At 34.8% G+C, this 15680-nt stretch overlaps 2 protein-coding genes across 2 annotated transcripts; both read right to left on the bottom strand.

Moving 5' to 3' along the window:
• Positions 1-1556: 1556 nt before the first annotated feature.
• On the bottom strand, positions 1557-5087 carry LOC140970137 (uncharacterized). Its single transcript, XM_073431735.1, has 4 exons — positions 4495-5087; positions 3436-3672; positions 3133-3350; positions 1557-2013 (listed from the first exon to the last, which is right to left on the bottom strand). The coding sequence occupies exons 1-4, from the start codon at positions 4744-4746 to the stop codon at positions 1833-1835; spliced, it is 888 nt and encodes a 295-aa protein (XP_073287836.1). The 5' UTR covers positions 4747-5087; the 3' UTR covers positions 1557-1832.
• A 7643-nt stretch (positions 5088-12730) lies between these two features.
• LOC140970183 (AT-hook motif nuclear-localized protein 24-like) lies at positions 12731-14012 on the bottom strand. Its single transcript, XM_073431818.1, has one exon. The coding sequence runs from the start codon at positions 13753-13755 to the stop codon at positions 12913-12915; it is 843 nt and encodes a 280-aa protein (XP_073287919.1). The 5' UTR covers positions 13756-14012; the 3' UTR covers positions 12731-12912.
• Positions 14013-15680: the final 1668 nt, after the last annotated feature.

Here is a 15680-nt window from a genome sequence, read left to right on the forward strand (position 1 = left end):
AGTGAATAGAAAAGGATCTACGTATAAATGTTAAAATCTCTCGTATTTAGGAATAACGAAGGTTAGGGAAATGGGTCAGGATCCGGGTATTCATTCATTAGGAGACCGGGCGGAGTGTGATGTTACGAAAGTAGCCCTAACGGTTTAATTCGTTTGTCTGGTCCCATCATCGGATTTTAAAAAAAATGCATGCATAGGATACCCTTTTATGATAATTTTCGTACAGTCAACTCTCTATGCACTGACACCACTTGTATTTTTCCCAAGTGAGACTCGAAAGCAAAAAAAAAAAAAAAAATCTATTTTCAAAAACTTATTCGTTCGAAAAATTATAATATTATTCGAAAAAATATAAATGATATTTAAAAAAAATAAGTCAGTGCATAAAATATATTTTAACAGTTTAATAGGTCGATATGTCCATAATTTGTAAAAATGGTGACCAAAATGCGTGGAAAATTGAAAATCACTTCTCAATTTTTAAATGAATACGATATGGTTGAATATGATTTACAAATTAAGATAAATTAATGAACTTAAAATTTTGATTTGACTAGTGATGGGTTGATGTCATGCATTGAGTTTATATTAGCACAAGGATAGTATTCTGATACATAATTCAAGTGTCTAAAATTGATTTGGATATGTCGGGTCTATAAAAATACATGGATCTATATAGTCTAACTAAAATTAGAATATTAGATATAGAATGAGAATAATGTTTTTATCATATCATCTCTCTTCCCAGTTTGAGAGCAGAGGTAATTTATAAGTTCAACATAAATGTAATGTCTGCGGCCAAGAAACTAGCAAGATTTTCGTAGGTTTCAGTCCCAACCAAACATTTGCTAATCACAATACTTTTTGAGACCAAGTTCATTCAACAAACTATCAACCTTGGTAAAGAAAGGCTCGAAACGATGTGTATCGATATGAGTAGCTTAATACTTCCCTACAGCGAAAAAGTCGAACTAGAGCTGTGGGATAAGCCGTCGAGAATAGGCAGGATCATCGCGCTTCCGAGATTTTCTTGTCTCTGTGTTGAACCTGGGTGGTTTGGTCTATGCTTTACTTCATTATGTGAAAAGGGCATTCCTTTAGTCATGAGACGCATTCGGGACGTTTCTTAATACTGTAAATCTTCTAGTTGAAGTGTTGCTGATGCATATAATATCTGGAAGCTAAAGATTCAGATTATACAAAAACTGTATATTTCCTATGTAAATGATCATCGTTTCATTGTATTTCCAAAATCAGATGATTAGTATACATTTGTTGGGCCAAGGTAGCCTTAAACTGCCACGTACGATGCATATCATAAATAAATATATCATACATATACATGAACCTTTGATATCTTGTGTTTGTTTATATATAAAATCTTAAGTTAAAAAATGTATATATACATAAATAATGAAAAATACCAACACATCGATTAACCAGAATTTCAATCTAAATCGTGTACAACTCATTAAAAATGAATTTAAATGATCAACTATCCAACCAAAGTTGTGATAACGAAAACGCAGTGCCAAAAGGAAACAAAAATTGACAAATAAGACTCCCCACCTAATTGTTTTCTTTTAAAAAATAAAATCAAATCCACCCAGATTTTTTAATGTGGCTTACATATTCACAATGAAAGATGTGAGAAAACATAGGTAAGAACATTAAAAATTCATAGCACGGGTTTTTTTTTTGTTCAGTCGTTTAGTAAAACCCGTTTCAAGATCCACATTCTTCATATTTCGAAACATATATACGCGAGCTCATCTTCTTGGGGACCCGTTCTCATTGAGAGGTTGATCCAGGCAGCCGGAAATTTCGAAAGATTACTGCAGCAGTAGCTCCTCTGCCTTCTGCAATTCCCTGAGTCGCCTTTTAGCATATATGGTGACGACAACTGTTGCGGCCACAGTCGTGCAAAAGCCAAAGACATTGAAGATTATTTGAGGAGCTGACAGTGTGTGGTGATCGTGTGAAGCATCAGCTAAAGTTTTTATAAGTATGCCACTGCAAGTTGAACATAACAAAACACCCCATTAGTGTAAAGGAACTTGGAAATAGCAGAAAAAATAAAAAAGGTGCTAAGTTTTACACTTCATAACAAGTACGTATAATCACCAAAAATAAGCTACACCAGCACGAAAGAGACCATGATCTGAAGATGGATGGGCAAGGAATGTATTAGTTTAGTACGTCTAGGTAATTTATCTCCTTTTTTGGGGGGGAAGGCATCCACTAATTGATAAGCTTTGATTTTCAAAAAAGAAAAGAACAGTTTCTAAACAAACTAGCGATGTTGGAACGGAAAAGGTGTTTTAAAAATACTTGAAAAGGAATTCTCTAAAAGCCAGAGAATGTAGTGTCTAGTCTTCCGCTTCCACTTCTCCTTGAAACAGATCCATTTTCACTAATAGTATCTGAACATTAAAATCGCTTGTTTATTATTTTTTATTAAAAAAATAACCACTTAGAAACCCAAGATTATATAAAATGTTTCCTAAAGTAAAGCTCTTTTTATCCAATCTGTCTGCTGAAAAAGAAATCGGCAAGCTGAAGCTGATAGAGCAGGTCATTGAGATAACACAGACCAACCCAATAAATCATGCTTCAAAATACCGTTTATTTCTTTGAAGTATTCCCTGACACAAGATGTCAAGATCGAGAACAAAGAAAAAGTAGAACAAAAGACAAAATCAACATAAGAATAAGCTCAATGTCCAATATATACATTATACAACCACACAATACGCAGATAAAGTAAGGGGTGGGAAATTCATGGGCCACACACACAAGTTCATAACAGGCAGTTTCACTACCTATGGCAACAAATCTCAACATCTCCAAGGGAGATAGTCATGCCGTATGTTCGTTAGTCCAAAGGTCTCCTTTGTGTTGGAGAGACCTCGACACGAATATGCTAAACCAATCTGGATGTGAATTTTAACTTTCTGAATGCAAGTTCACTCAAAAAGATTGACACACTCATCAAATGAACGAAGAGAATTGCTATGTTACCATCAAAGAGTATACCAAAGATTAAAATTTTCTACCCAGAAGTTACTACAGCTGAACATCATACTGAAAGTCATGCCTTAACGTTAAAAGAGAGAGAGAGAGAGTTCTTACGTGTAAAGTGCGACAAATACTTCTGGCACCATTCCTGTCAATGTCCCCAACAAGTAAGGACAGTACTTGACATCTGTAGCAACAGCACAGTAGTTGTACACGACATATGGAAAAGGAGAAATCCTAATCAACGTAACGGCTCGGAACTGACTAAACCAATTTCCCTCGCCTGCTAGTCTTATGATAGAAGCTTTTTTGGGATGTCTTTCTAGCCACATCTGTATTAAAGAAACTTATGAACAATTTAAAACCCAAAATAAAACTTCGTGGAAAAAAAAAGCAAGGATATGCAAACATACATACTTGGATTTTGCGATAGAAAAGTGACCCAAGGAAATACGGAAGAGAGACACCAATTATCACCGCTCCCATGATAAGCAAAAATCCATAACCATAACCAAAAGTGATTCCAGCCACCCACATGGATGGGGTAGAAGGTAAAAGAAGAGAAGGAAATATTGCCAGAGAACCAAATACAATAAGGGCTAGCGTTCTGGCGCTGAATGTTTCCCTCTCCCAATTTATGATGGGAATGATTTCCTAAAAAGGTGTACATGAAACAATTATATAACGCTAGAATGAAAATGGTCAAGAGATGCAGTGATAGACTAAAGTGATTATGTTACAAATTGAACACTGCACATGCTAAGCTAAGTTTGTCATGATGTAAGATGCTGAACAAAGGAAGACAATGTAAACTCTGAAAGAATCTGTAAACGTGATTTCTAAATGCAAGGGCCAGCCCCACCCAGAGGTAAATCCTCCAGACTTGATGTGAATTAGCTCTTTGATTTTCGTCTCGGTTAACCAATATTCTGGCTCTGCCTGGGCAGCGAAGTATCATATATGGTAATATATTTTTCCCGTTGGGAGCTAATGTAAAAAAGCTAAAACGGCAGTTCTTTCATTTGTAACAAATGCATTCAAAGCTTCAGCAAAGTGACAATTACAAGCTGGATTAACGCAAGGACGAATTTAAAAGAAAAGAACAAGAAGATTTGCAGGTCAATAAAGTCCAAACATCGTAAGATCACACTCCCATCACTTGACCAAAAGCTAAAGCAGAAGGTAGCGATAAAATTCAAACATTTTTTCTAAAACTGTACAACAGCTCAAATTACATTTTGATTGCTCTGCAATTATTGTTCCCAACAATCCACTCCAAACAATTGCGCCAACTTGCAACTAGCAGGAATCGAACACATAAATTTGGACATAATATGAATTGTAAGACCAAAACATCCCAGCATCCAAACCTCATAAGAAAATCTTGTGTATTCACAAAGCATTTATATGCGTGTGTGAGAGAGTTTGTTGGTACTTAGATGAAAGAAATTTTGTGTAATTCATAAGAAAATTAACCTTATCCATGAAAAAGGGTCCGACCCATTTGAAGAAAACCGCACCCAACAGGCTAACAAACACCACCACCAGCACTAGTTTGACCCACCGCCACAAAGACCACCACCACCCTACACCGCCTCCACCACCACCGCAAGATGACGATGTTTCCGTATCGCATACAATCACCGCGTCACCACCACAACCACCCTCCTCTAACTTCACGTAATCCCCTGCAAGCCCGGGATCCTCATCGGCTACATTGTACGTCATCACACCCGGAAATCGATTTTCTGATCAAATTAAAAAAAAGACCCAATCCGATAATCCTCAAGTAAGGAAGAAAGAACACGAATTGGGTCCCCGCCAACCCACAACCCCCCAAAAGAACAAAAATTTAAGGGGTTTCCGGGTCAAATTAGCAACGGTCAAATAAATCAGTTCGATCTGTTCAAAAACTTCTGTCAATAAATGATAATACAGGAAGGATTCTTTGGGCAGTAATGGAGGTGAAAGAGAGGTGAAACAATTGATTCAAAGAGAATGGTTAGGAAAAACAGGGAATTACGTTTTGTGGAGAGTAATATTCCCTTGGTCGGTTATACAAGAACGAAGAAAGAAGGAACTGAAGACGATAAATAAAGGAAAGCATTTGATAATTCAAGAAATTAGTTAATAATAATATATAAATAATAATAAAAATCATAAATCTGATTTTTTTTAAAAAAAAAAATTAGATTTATGATTTTTCTCAACCGTAAAGATTTGTCGGAGCTAGGAAGACATGAGTTTAGTAGATACGCTCGGTACTTGTTGAAGTCGAGATTCCTTGCTTCAAAAATTGACTCTTCTTATTTCTAACCAAAAAAAAAAAAAAAAGTGCTGATTAGTGCTTTGCTGTCATTTTGCAAGCAAAATAATGAACTATATATTTTTTTTATGGTAATAATATCATTCGATAATATAAAATTTATTAAGTTTTTTGTGAGACGGTCTCACGAATCTTTATCTGTGAAACGGGTCAACCCTATCGATATTCACGATAAAAAATAATATTATTAGCATAAAAAGTAATATTTTTCATGGATGACCCAAATAAGAGATCCGTTTCACAAAATACGACCCGTGAGACCGTCTCACACATGAAATTTCACCACGATGAATTTCTCTCTATTTGGAATATGTTTTTTTTAAAAAATGAAATAAAATCAATAGTAGGAGAAAATAATCATGGTAAAACTAAATATTATATTAAATATTGTTTTCTATGCATCACTTGATCTTTCATACATAACAATCAAACTAAATACTATATTAATTATTTTTTATTATCATATTATATTATTGATCTTATATTTAACTTTATGAAAAAAATATTTAAAACATAAAAATTTATTAAAATTTAATAATATATGATATCAAAATTATTAAGAAACAAACATGTATAATAAATCTGCTATTTTTTGTATTTAATTAATTTGGGAAATTCGACCAAATGAACAATCTCCTCATACGGATTTTTTTTCCAGACACGTGTCGTGGAGGAAGACACGTGTGGGAAGGGGGATGAGAGAGACTTCACCGTCGAGCTTGGAATTGCGTGATGACTTTCTTTCTTGTATTTTACTGATAGAATTTGTTTACAATTACGTATCTTATTCGAATCGATATTTGGGCATCAGACAATGTCTCCAAAGTGACACCTTACCTCCAAATATCACTTTCATGCTAACTTAGCCTAAAAACAAAATGGACCTTTCTTTTATCTGCTTCTCCAAAAACGTATGATGTATAAATTTATGAACTTTTGGGCTGCTTTATTTTGTTTTTATTTTCATGATTTCTAGACAACATAGGGAAATTCTGAAAAAGTTGCAAATTCTCACCCACAAAAAGAGTACAACTATTTCAAGATTTTTACCCGAATCACTTCATTATTGAAAAATCTGTTGATTTTTTCAAGAAAATTATGAAGGATTGAGTTAACATAGACGGTTCACTTCAGCTTTGAATTACTTGAAAATTCTCCAAGGAATTGAAAAGAGTCGGTTCAATTGAGTGGTGGATCAGAAGATTTATGATTTAACAATGTCATTTCTCATGGTAAATCCTTTTTCTATTTACTAGTACTACATTGTAATACTTTTAATTATTATTATTATTATTTAATCATAGTACGGATGATTATGAATTTGATTTATCTAACTATGAGTCAGCGAGCATTATTATCCTAGCTCTTAGTCAAAATATTCCAAGAAAAAAAAAATTATAATAAATTTTTGGCTGAAGGTAAACAAACATTATTATTGAACATAATGGTATGATTATAATCACTAAATACATATACGATCTCATATTGTATTTTAGATAAAAATAAAATTTTTCAACAACATGTAGGTATAAACCATCAAAATGACGTTGATAGGTCCCGTCATCAAATAAGTGGATTGAACTAACAATTTTTTAATCCTGACGATCCGACTTGTCTAATAAAACTAAAAATTATTTAAGTCAGTTAGACGGTTTACGTTGACAATTTCTCAATCAAACTAAATTGTGAGTTGCAAGCTAGCTCATTTTGTCGGCTTTATATATATGTAGGCAAAATTTCAAATCTGTCTTCTGTTTTTTTTTGACAAGGAACTCACACCGTTATCGTACGAGCATTTGTCGGGTAAACCAAATAATGGGACATAGTAAACGTTCTTGGCATGGCAAAGTAGACTTACATAATTGTTCTATCCTCCAAAGAAGTGATTCAAAACATAATCTTTTCGTAATCACATAAACTTATCTGTCTTTATCTTCCAAAACCGATGATCTTCCGAAAATTCAAGCAAGCCCACTTCCCGTCCCATGCAATTTCGTCCAAATCTGACAATTTTGCTGCCAAAAGAACTCAACACACAACTCCAAGTCCCATTTGTGCGCACTTTCAACAGAGCTCGAAAACCAGTGCCCTTTGAATAGGATATGCTTATGAAACCAATTGGACTTCAAATATCGACACAGAAAAAATCCATAAATTCTACCCAATTCTCAAGAAATCACTCAAATAATAATCATAATTGCGGAAGCGTACCGGAATCCATTACTTGTAGACGATTATTGGAAATGATCTTCAATTTTGCAGTATTCCTCCAAAACCAGAGAGTTCTGTTGATGGGAAACAAAACAATACGTCGTTCTACAAAATTGGGACCATAACCTCATTTTATAATTAAACAAATTTCACTATTTCTAATTTGGCCCTTCAACAAACCAGAAATATCATATATGGTATCCACACAATAATATCATGACAATTAAGACATTAAGTCAATTCTTATTCTAAATTAGACCACATTAATTAATGACTTATTTAATTGATGACGTTAAACATTTATAATTACAATTATGGCCCTTAAAATTCTAACAATCTCCCACTGGCCATATGTGTAAACTTATAAATGTGTTAAACTTAACGACCTCAAAACTTTTGTCATCACAATCATAGAACTTCTTAAACAATCTCGTCCATTAAATATATCGACATAGGATCAATGCAGTTTTTGTTGTATCTATCACAACTGAACCATCAATGGTCACACATATCAATACAATCAAATGACATAGATCAATCATGAATGTGTGGCATGAAAATTACATGCAAGGTGATCTATTCATGTCAATTTTCAACTGGTCCTTCTTTACCAAAGTGAGATCAAAACCTTAATTTCAGTTAGACAAAGTGTAAAGTAAACAATGAACTTTATTTCTGATCAGAAAATATCCAAATACATAAGTTTGAACAACAGAACCAAACATAAAATGTATAGTACAAACTCCCACTAGATCTAGACTTCATCAAACTGAATAACACCCATATGAGTAGTGTGCTCATGGAAAACATTTCGTAAAAGGATCTGCTATCATGGAGTTTGTGCCTATGTGTTCTATCAAAATCTGTCCACTTTGTACTCTTTCTTTCACAACAAGGAACTTGATGTCGATGTGCTTCGATTTTGTCGAGCTCCTATTATTGTTGGAATATAATACAGCTGATCTATTGTCACAAAAAAATTTCAATGGTCTTTCAACCTCTTCTAGAATACGCAGCCCAGTGACAAAATTCTTCAGTCATATTGCATGATTAGATGCCTCGTAACATGCTATAAATTCAGCCGCCATGGTGGAAGAAGCTGTTAGTGCTTGTTTGGCACTTCTCCAAGAGATAGCTCCGCCAGCCAATAGAAATACATAGCCTGAAGTGGATCTCATGCTATCTTGGCATCCCGCGAAATCGGAGTCCGAATATCCCATGATCTCAAGATTATTCGACCTCTTATATGCGAGCATATAATCACAAGTTCTCTTTAGATATCTCATTACTCTTTTGGCTGCTTTCCAGTGATCCATTCCTGGGTTGCTTAAATATCTGCCCAACACTCCAACAATGTACGCAATATCTGGACGCGTACAAACTTGAGCATACATAAGACTTCCTACAGCCGAAGCATAGGGAATCTTTTGCATTTCTTGAATCTCGAGGCTTCCTTTAGGGCATTGTTTAAGACTAAACTTGTCTCCTTTAGCAACCGGGGTATTACCTGGCTTACAATCTTGCATACCAAATCTTTTAAGTACCTTACCGATATAGCTCTTTTGCGATAATCCAAGAATACCTCGAGAACGATCTCGATGTATTTGGATTCCTAGTACAAAGGAGGCGTTACCAAGATCTTTCATTTCAAAATGTCTAGAGAGAAATTTCTTGGTATCGTTCAACATGCCTATATCGTTTGTGGCAAGCAAAATGTCATCCACATATAAAACCAGGAATATATGTTTACTCCCATAGAACTTATGATACACACAATCATCTACTACATTTACCTCAAAACCAAACGAGATAATTATTTGATGAAACTTGTGGTACCATTGACGAGAAGCTGGCTTTAACCCATAGATGGATTTCTTAAGTTTGCAAACCATATTCTTTGGATTTCCAAATACAAAGTGTTCTGGTTGCACCATATAGATTGTTTCCTCAATGTCTCCATTGAGAAAAGCTGTCTTGACATCCATCTGATGGAGATCCATATCAAACTGTGCGACAAGTGCCATGATTGTCCTAAAAGAGTCCTTCGATGAAACTGGAGAGAAGGTCTCCTTAAAGTCAATCCCATACTTTTGAATATAGCCTTTAGCTACAAGACGTGCTTTGTACCTTTCCACATTATCTTTTGAATCCCTTTTGGTTTTGAAAATCCACTTACAACCAATGGGTTTCACACCTTCTGGTAATGGGACAAGTTCCCAAACTTTATTGTCTTGCATTGACTTATACTCCTCACTCATTGCCTCGGCCCACTTTTGAGAATTTGAATCTTGCATGGCTTGACGGACATTGATTGGATCATCCTTCGTCATCCCATCATTTTCCTCATGTTCTTGGAGTAGCACTATGTAATCATCTGGAATAGCGCTCTTCCTTTCTCTAGCGGACCTCCGTAAAGACACTTGTTCTTCAGACGCTGGTTCTTGAGGTTGTTGTGTTTGTTCGATTGGAACTTGATTGACAATGTCTTGTTGTTCGTGTATCATATCCTGATCAATGACAGGAATACAATCCTGAAAATTATCAGTATCAATCATAGGAATATGAATCATTTTCTCTTGAACAGTATTTGGATCAAATTCCTCCTCGAAGACAAAGTCTTTTATTTTATTCTTCCCCCCAAACTCAATATCCTCAAAAAATACCGCAGTTCCCGTCTCAAATATTTTCTTTACTTCGGGATCATAAAATTTATAGCCCCTTGATCGCTCAGTATACCCAATAAAGTAGCTACTGACTGTTTTGGAGTCCAGTTTCTTTTCATATGGTCGATATGGTCTAGCCTCAGCTGGACATCCCCAAATATGAAAATGTTTTAGACTTGGCTTTCGCCTTGTCCAAAGCTCATAAGGTGTCTTAATAGCTGCTTTAGTTGGTACTCTATTTAGAATGTAAGCTGCTGTTTTTAATGCTTCTCCCCAGAGTGACTCTGGTAAGGTTGAATGACTGATCATACTCCTTACCATATCCTTAAGAGTCCTATTTCGTCGTCCTATTTAGTCGGTTCAATTGAGTGGTGGATCAGAAGATTTATGATTTAACAATGTCATTTATCATGGGAAATCCTTTTTCTATTTACTAGTACTACATTGTAATACTTTTAATTATTATTATTATTTAATCATAGTACGGATGATTATGAATTTGATTTATCTAACTATGAGTCAGCGAGCATTATTATCCTAGCTCTTAGTCAAAATATTCCAAGAAAAAAAAAATTATAATAAATTTTTGGCTGAAGGTAAACAAACATTATTATTGAACATAATGGTATGATTATAATCACTAAATACATATACGATCTCATATTGTATTTTAGATAAAAATAAAATTTTTCAACAACATGTAGGTATAAACCATCAAAATGACGTTGATAGGTCCCGTCATCAAATAAGTGGATTGAACTAACAATTTTTTAATCCTGACGATCCGACTTGTCTAATAAAACTAAAAATTATTTAAGTCAGTTAGACGGTTTACGTTGACAATTTCTCAATCAAACTAAATTGTGAGTTGCAAGCTAGCTCATTTTGTCGGCTTTATATATATGTAGGCAAAATTTCAAATCTGTCTTTTGTTTTTTTTTGACAAGGAACTCACACCGTTATCGTACGAACATTTGTCGGGTAAACCAAATAATGGGACATAGTAAACGTTCTTGGCATGGCAAAGTAGACTTACATAATTGTTCTATCCTCCAAAGAAGTGATTCAAAACATAATCTTTTCGTAATCACATAAACTTATCTGTCTTTATCTTCCAAAACCGATGATCTTCCGAAAATTCAAGCAAGCCCACTTCCCGTCCCATGCAATTTCGTCCAAATCTGACAATTTTGCTGCCAAAAGAACTCAACACACAACTCCAAGTCCCATTTGTGCGCACTTTCAACAGAGCTCGAAAACCAGTGCCCTTTGGAAAAAAGCTGTCACAGTGGCCTTAATTAACTGCTATGAAGCACAGTGTAGTTTACCTCAATAACAGATGAAAATCGTGTAGAAAGCTTGGGATCTATATAGTTCGACCATACATCAGTTAACAGCTTGTTCAACCATTCACATTGTTGTAAAGGTGAGTTAATTGCACCCATTTCTTATTTAAGTCTTCCTCTAATATTTGGCATTGATAGCTTCCATATTGCAAAAGACCTCAGAAACAGTTTGACACCCAAAGCAGTTGAGTCATTAACACTTCTAGATATGTAATATTCATAAAGGTCAGTGAAGTTAGTACATCATCTAAGTGGCATTCTGCTGCTGACCTACTTTTGCCATGAATAGTGTGTTTGTTTGGAAATATTAGTTGCTTTGTTGAATTTACTGAATAGAATTAAATGGAAGTGAAAAAGAGCATGACTCAATCCATAAAACTAATCTTTCTCCCTAGTGCTTCTTCTCCACCTCTGATGCATATCTCCTACCATATTCTTACAATTCTATAGTCCGGATTCCCTCTTAACATTTCTTAATTTACATGTCATGATTTACTATTACTTTGTTTTATTTTATGGTTAACATATTATAAAAATAATTATAAAATTGATTTGGGTTGACCCAATCTCTATTTGATCTGGTTCCATTTTTAAATGAATAGTTTGTTTTTATTTCAACCAACGCGACCCCTCAACAATCATCTAATAAATTCTTAGAAGTGGTCTTTTCTGGAATAAAAATAACTAAATATAATAATACCAATAATTATATATATTAATATTAATGAAAAGTCTGGGTCGACAACAAAGAAAAGTTCAAAGCCAACCAAATTTACTCAATTCCAATTTCCACCATCGCAGCTTTATATTATTTGTATTTATACCATATTTTATATTTGTATAATCTGCCCATAATTTTGTATTTGTAGTAAAAATATTAATTAAAAATAACAAAATATTACTTTTTGCTCAACTTGTCCTGAAATCTTTGTCGTGTCATTCGTATGGATTTTTTTATATCACACATGAGATATTTTTTTCATATTATTTAGTGAAATTTAATATTAAAATACGGCTTTGTTCTTTATCTATTTATTATTTTTAAATTAAATTAAATTAATATATGAACGACGCTACAACTGATTTATCCGAATTATTGGATCACACTGAAATGTGACTTTTGGATTGGATGAATGATTGGAGTCGATAGAAATAATCTGATCATGAAAAAACTCACAATATGGGGGAAAAAACTAAATGGAAAAAATTCTTGTTAAAAAGATGAACCACAAGAAAACGTCCACAAGTTTATACAATCTTGTAAGTTTTTCAAGGATGATAATACCAAATTAATGAGTAAACAAGCTACAAAATGAAGCCAACAATGTCAATTTTCGATGAATTCGAGCTAGAACGGTGACTGGCCAGCAGCCCAAAATGGTTCGTTCGGCATCTGATCGGAGTTTAGAAAATTTGGTGGCATACCTTGAAACAAAGAAGAGTCAGCTGAAATTTGGTGCTGCTGCTGATTTTGTGGATGCGCCGGCTGCCCACCAAAGCTTGCCTGCGCTGGAGATCCAAGTGAGGTTCCCTCGACTGGAATAGCATCATCTTCTTCTTCAATCGGCAATCTTTCATATGCAGCGTTGCTGAATGAAGCAGCCATTAGAATAACCGGTCCCGACGCATGTAGCGGCCCCACCACACTGCCTCCCACCACCTGCCCCTGACCGCCGGGTAAATATACAGTAAGCCCGGTGGCTGCAGGCGGAGCAGGTGGCGGTAGAAACGATCCTGTCAAAGACAATATCTCAAACCGACCATGTAAAGTCACTGCCGACCTAGGGGAGGCAGGCTGCTTTAGGGTTACATTCACCACGTAGCCACTTCCGCTCATAATGCAAACACCCTTCTGGCGGCGGCGCGCGAAGTTGGAGACACTGTCGATGATATCGCAGCCATCGGATATCTCCATGACATGGGTTCGCAGCGCGTTTCCACCGTCACGGGTGATGATTACCGGTGCCTTAGGTTTGTTTTTCGAACCGGCGGGTCGTCCCCGAGGCCTTCTTGACCCAGACATTTCTCCTCCTCCGGCCGCTATGCCGCCATCCTTTCCGGAAGAATCAGTGTTTCCCTCCTCGCGACTTCGCTTCTGGCCCATGTTCAGGCCGTTGCCACTGGATTCGCTTTGCTCGTCTTCGGAGTTTTGGCTATGGATATGGAATTGATACCGTGAATAGTCATCCATTGTTTTCGTACTTTGCGGCTCTTAACCAAAAGCTATAAATAATCTAGAGATGAGATGAGATGAGACTCGCAATAAATCGATTCGAATCCAAAAAAACAATTGGATTCTAGATTTTTCAAAACATTTAATTCTGATCTCAAAGTCGACTTTCATCTCTCTCACAGAGAAGCAGACTTGTACACACACTTACCATGTGTATGTACATCATTACTTCTATCTCCATTCACACCTCAACTACAATTTCCACTTGCATGGCTTTTTGTCCTTATGTTTGACAAATGTCTCGACCTCCTCCAAGAACAGAGACATGCATTTTCTTTGTCTGCCGTGAATTTGAAGCTTCTGTCCCTTTTATACTTTGGATCGGTTTGGCTTGTTCACATTAATATACATACTAGTTTATTTCTCATTTTTCATAAATATATAAACATCTATTTATATTTATTAATGTTTTTTTTAAATAAGAAGTACTCAATAGATTTACCTCACAGAGTAGTTTACCTCAATAACAGATGAAAATCGTGTAGAAAGCTTGGGATCTATATAGTTCGACCATACATCTAGTTAGTGACTACGAGTTTCATTGTTTGTAAAAAGTTTGTGTATGTATCTATGTGTATAATTTGCAAATAAGTTCGTAACAAATTTATATAGAATTTAAGATATGAAACACGATTTAGAAACGGAGACGACCACCATTTTGCCGCATCCAACTCTCGCACATTGCTTCGATGCAAAAAGTTGATACCAGCAGCTGAATGCAAACATTTTTCCCGTTAATTTACTCAAAACTCTCACTTTTAAATTATTTGATTTAATTGACCTACTTGTGATGTAATATGTTTTCAAAGTGTAATCTTACTGTTAGGCCGATTTACCCAAGTCTATAAAAAAAAAATAACTAAATTGGGACCAAAGTCTAGATGGTATAATTGTGCATACTTATATTACGTCTGACACTAAATATTTAAATTTAAATCGAAATTTTGAATTCGATATTCAATTTTAAATCTTTCACAAAATTAAAAAAAATGTTTGGGATTGTCTCAAGCCTCATCTCATAAATGCAATTTGGTTTTTTGCTTTTTTTTATGAAACTATATACAATTAATTCAAGACAAAAATTTGTGTGAGACGGTCTCACATGTCATATTTTGTGATACAGATCTCCTATTTGGTCATCTATGAAAAATATTACTTTTAATGCTAAAAGTATTATTTTTTATTATAAATATCGATAGGGTTGACCAGTATCACATATAAAGATTAGTAAATCTGTCTCACATTTACTTTTAATTCAATGTAGAGGGAAGTAGCCAGATGTCTTCTTCCCCACTATCCGTGGGTCTATTCAATCAATATGAGCTTATCTTTTACTTGAGTATAGTATTAATGGTTTCCACTCAACGATATTTATTGATGCAGTTGGTTCCTAGCTCCAAGAAATTAATTGTATGGTCACTTGGATAGTTGAAATGGTAGTGTATCGTGGATATCTATAGAGAGATCAGATAATCAACTTCTGTTTGGTTGGTTTGATTATGTCATATGTAGCTTATCTAATACGGTTTATTTGATCAGAGTGATCTGCAGTTTGTGTTGTTCTTTTGAGTTTATCCAAAATACATACGAAATTAAAAAATGCATCGGAACAACATTATCACCAAATCAAATTTATCAATATGAAAAATCAATTATTTTATCTTTTTGTTTGTCACAGAGTCCAATAGATAATGTTGTCATCATAAATAACCATACAATATTTAGACGAAAAAAAACTTATGTAAGACGGTTTCACGGGTCGTATTTTGTGAGACAGATATCTTATTTGGGTCATCCATGAAAAAATATTACTTTTTATGTTAGGAATATTACTTTTTTATTGTGAATATCGGTAGGGTTGATCCGTCTCACATATAAAGATT

Source organism: Primulina huaijiensis, unplaced genomic scaffold, assembly GCF_012295235.1.
Source record: "Primulina huaijiensis isolate GDHJ02 unplaced genomic scaffold, ASM1229523v2 scaffold43369, whole genome shotgun sequence".
Classification (NCBI taxonomy): domain Eukaryota; kingdom Viridiplantae; phylum Streptophyta; class Magnoliopsida; order Lamiales; family Gesneriaceae; genus Primulina; species Primulina huaijiensis.

What these genes read in the sequence shown, in the direction of transcription:
- LOC140970137 (XM_073431735.1), bottom strand. Translation starts at nt 4,746, where the DNA reads ATGACGTACAATGTAGCCGATGAGGATCCCGGGCTTGCAGGGGATTAC. An exon ending in GACCCTTTTTCATGGATAAG is followed by an intron (nt 3,673 to 4,494) that starts GTTAATTTTCTT and finishes ACACCTTTTTAG; the next exon opens with GAAATCATTCCCATCATAAA. An exon ending in TTTTCTATCGCAAAATCCAA is followed by an intron (nt 3,351 to 3,435) that starts GTATGTATGTTT and finishes TCTTTAATACAG; the next exon opens with ATGTGGCTAGAAAGACATCC.
- LOC140970183 (XM_073431818.1), bottom strand. Translation starts at nt 13,755, where the DNA reads ATGGATGACTATTCACGGTATCAATTCCATATCCATAGCCAAAACTCC.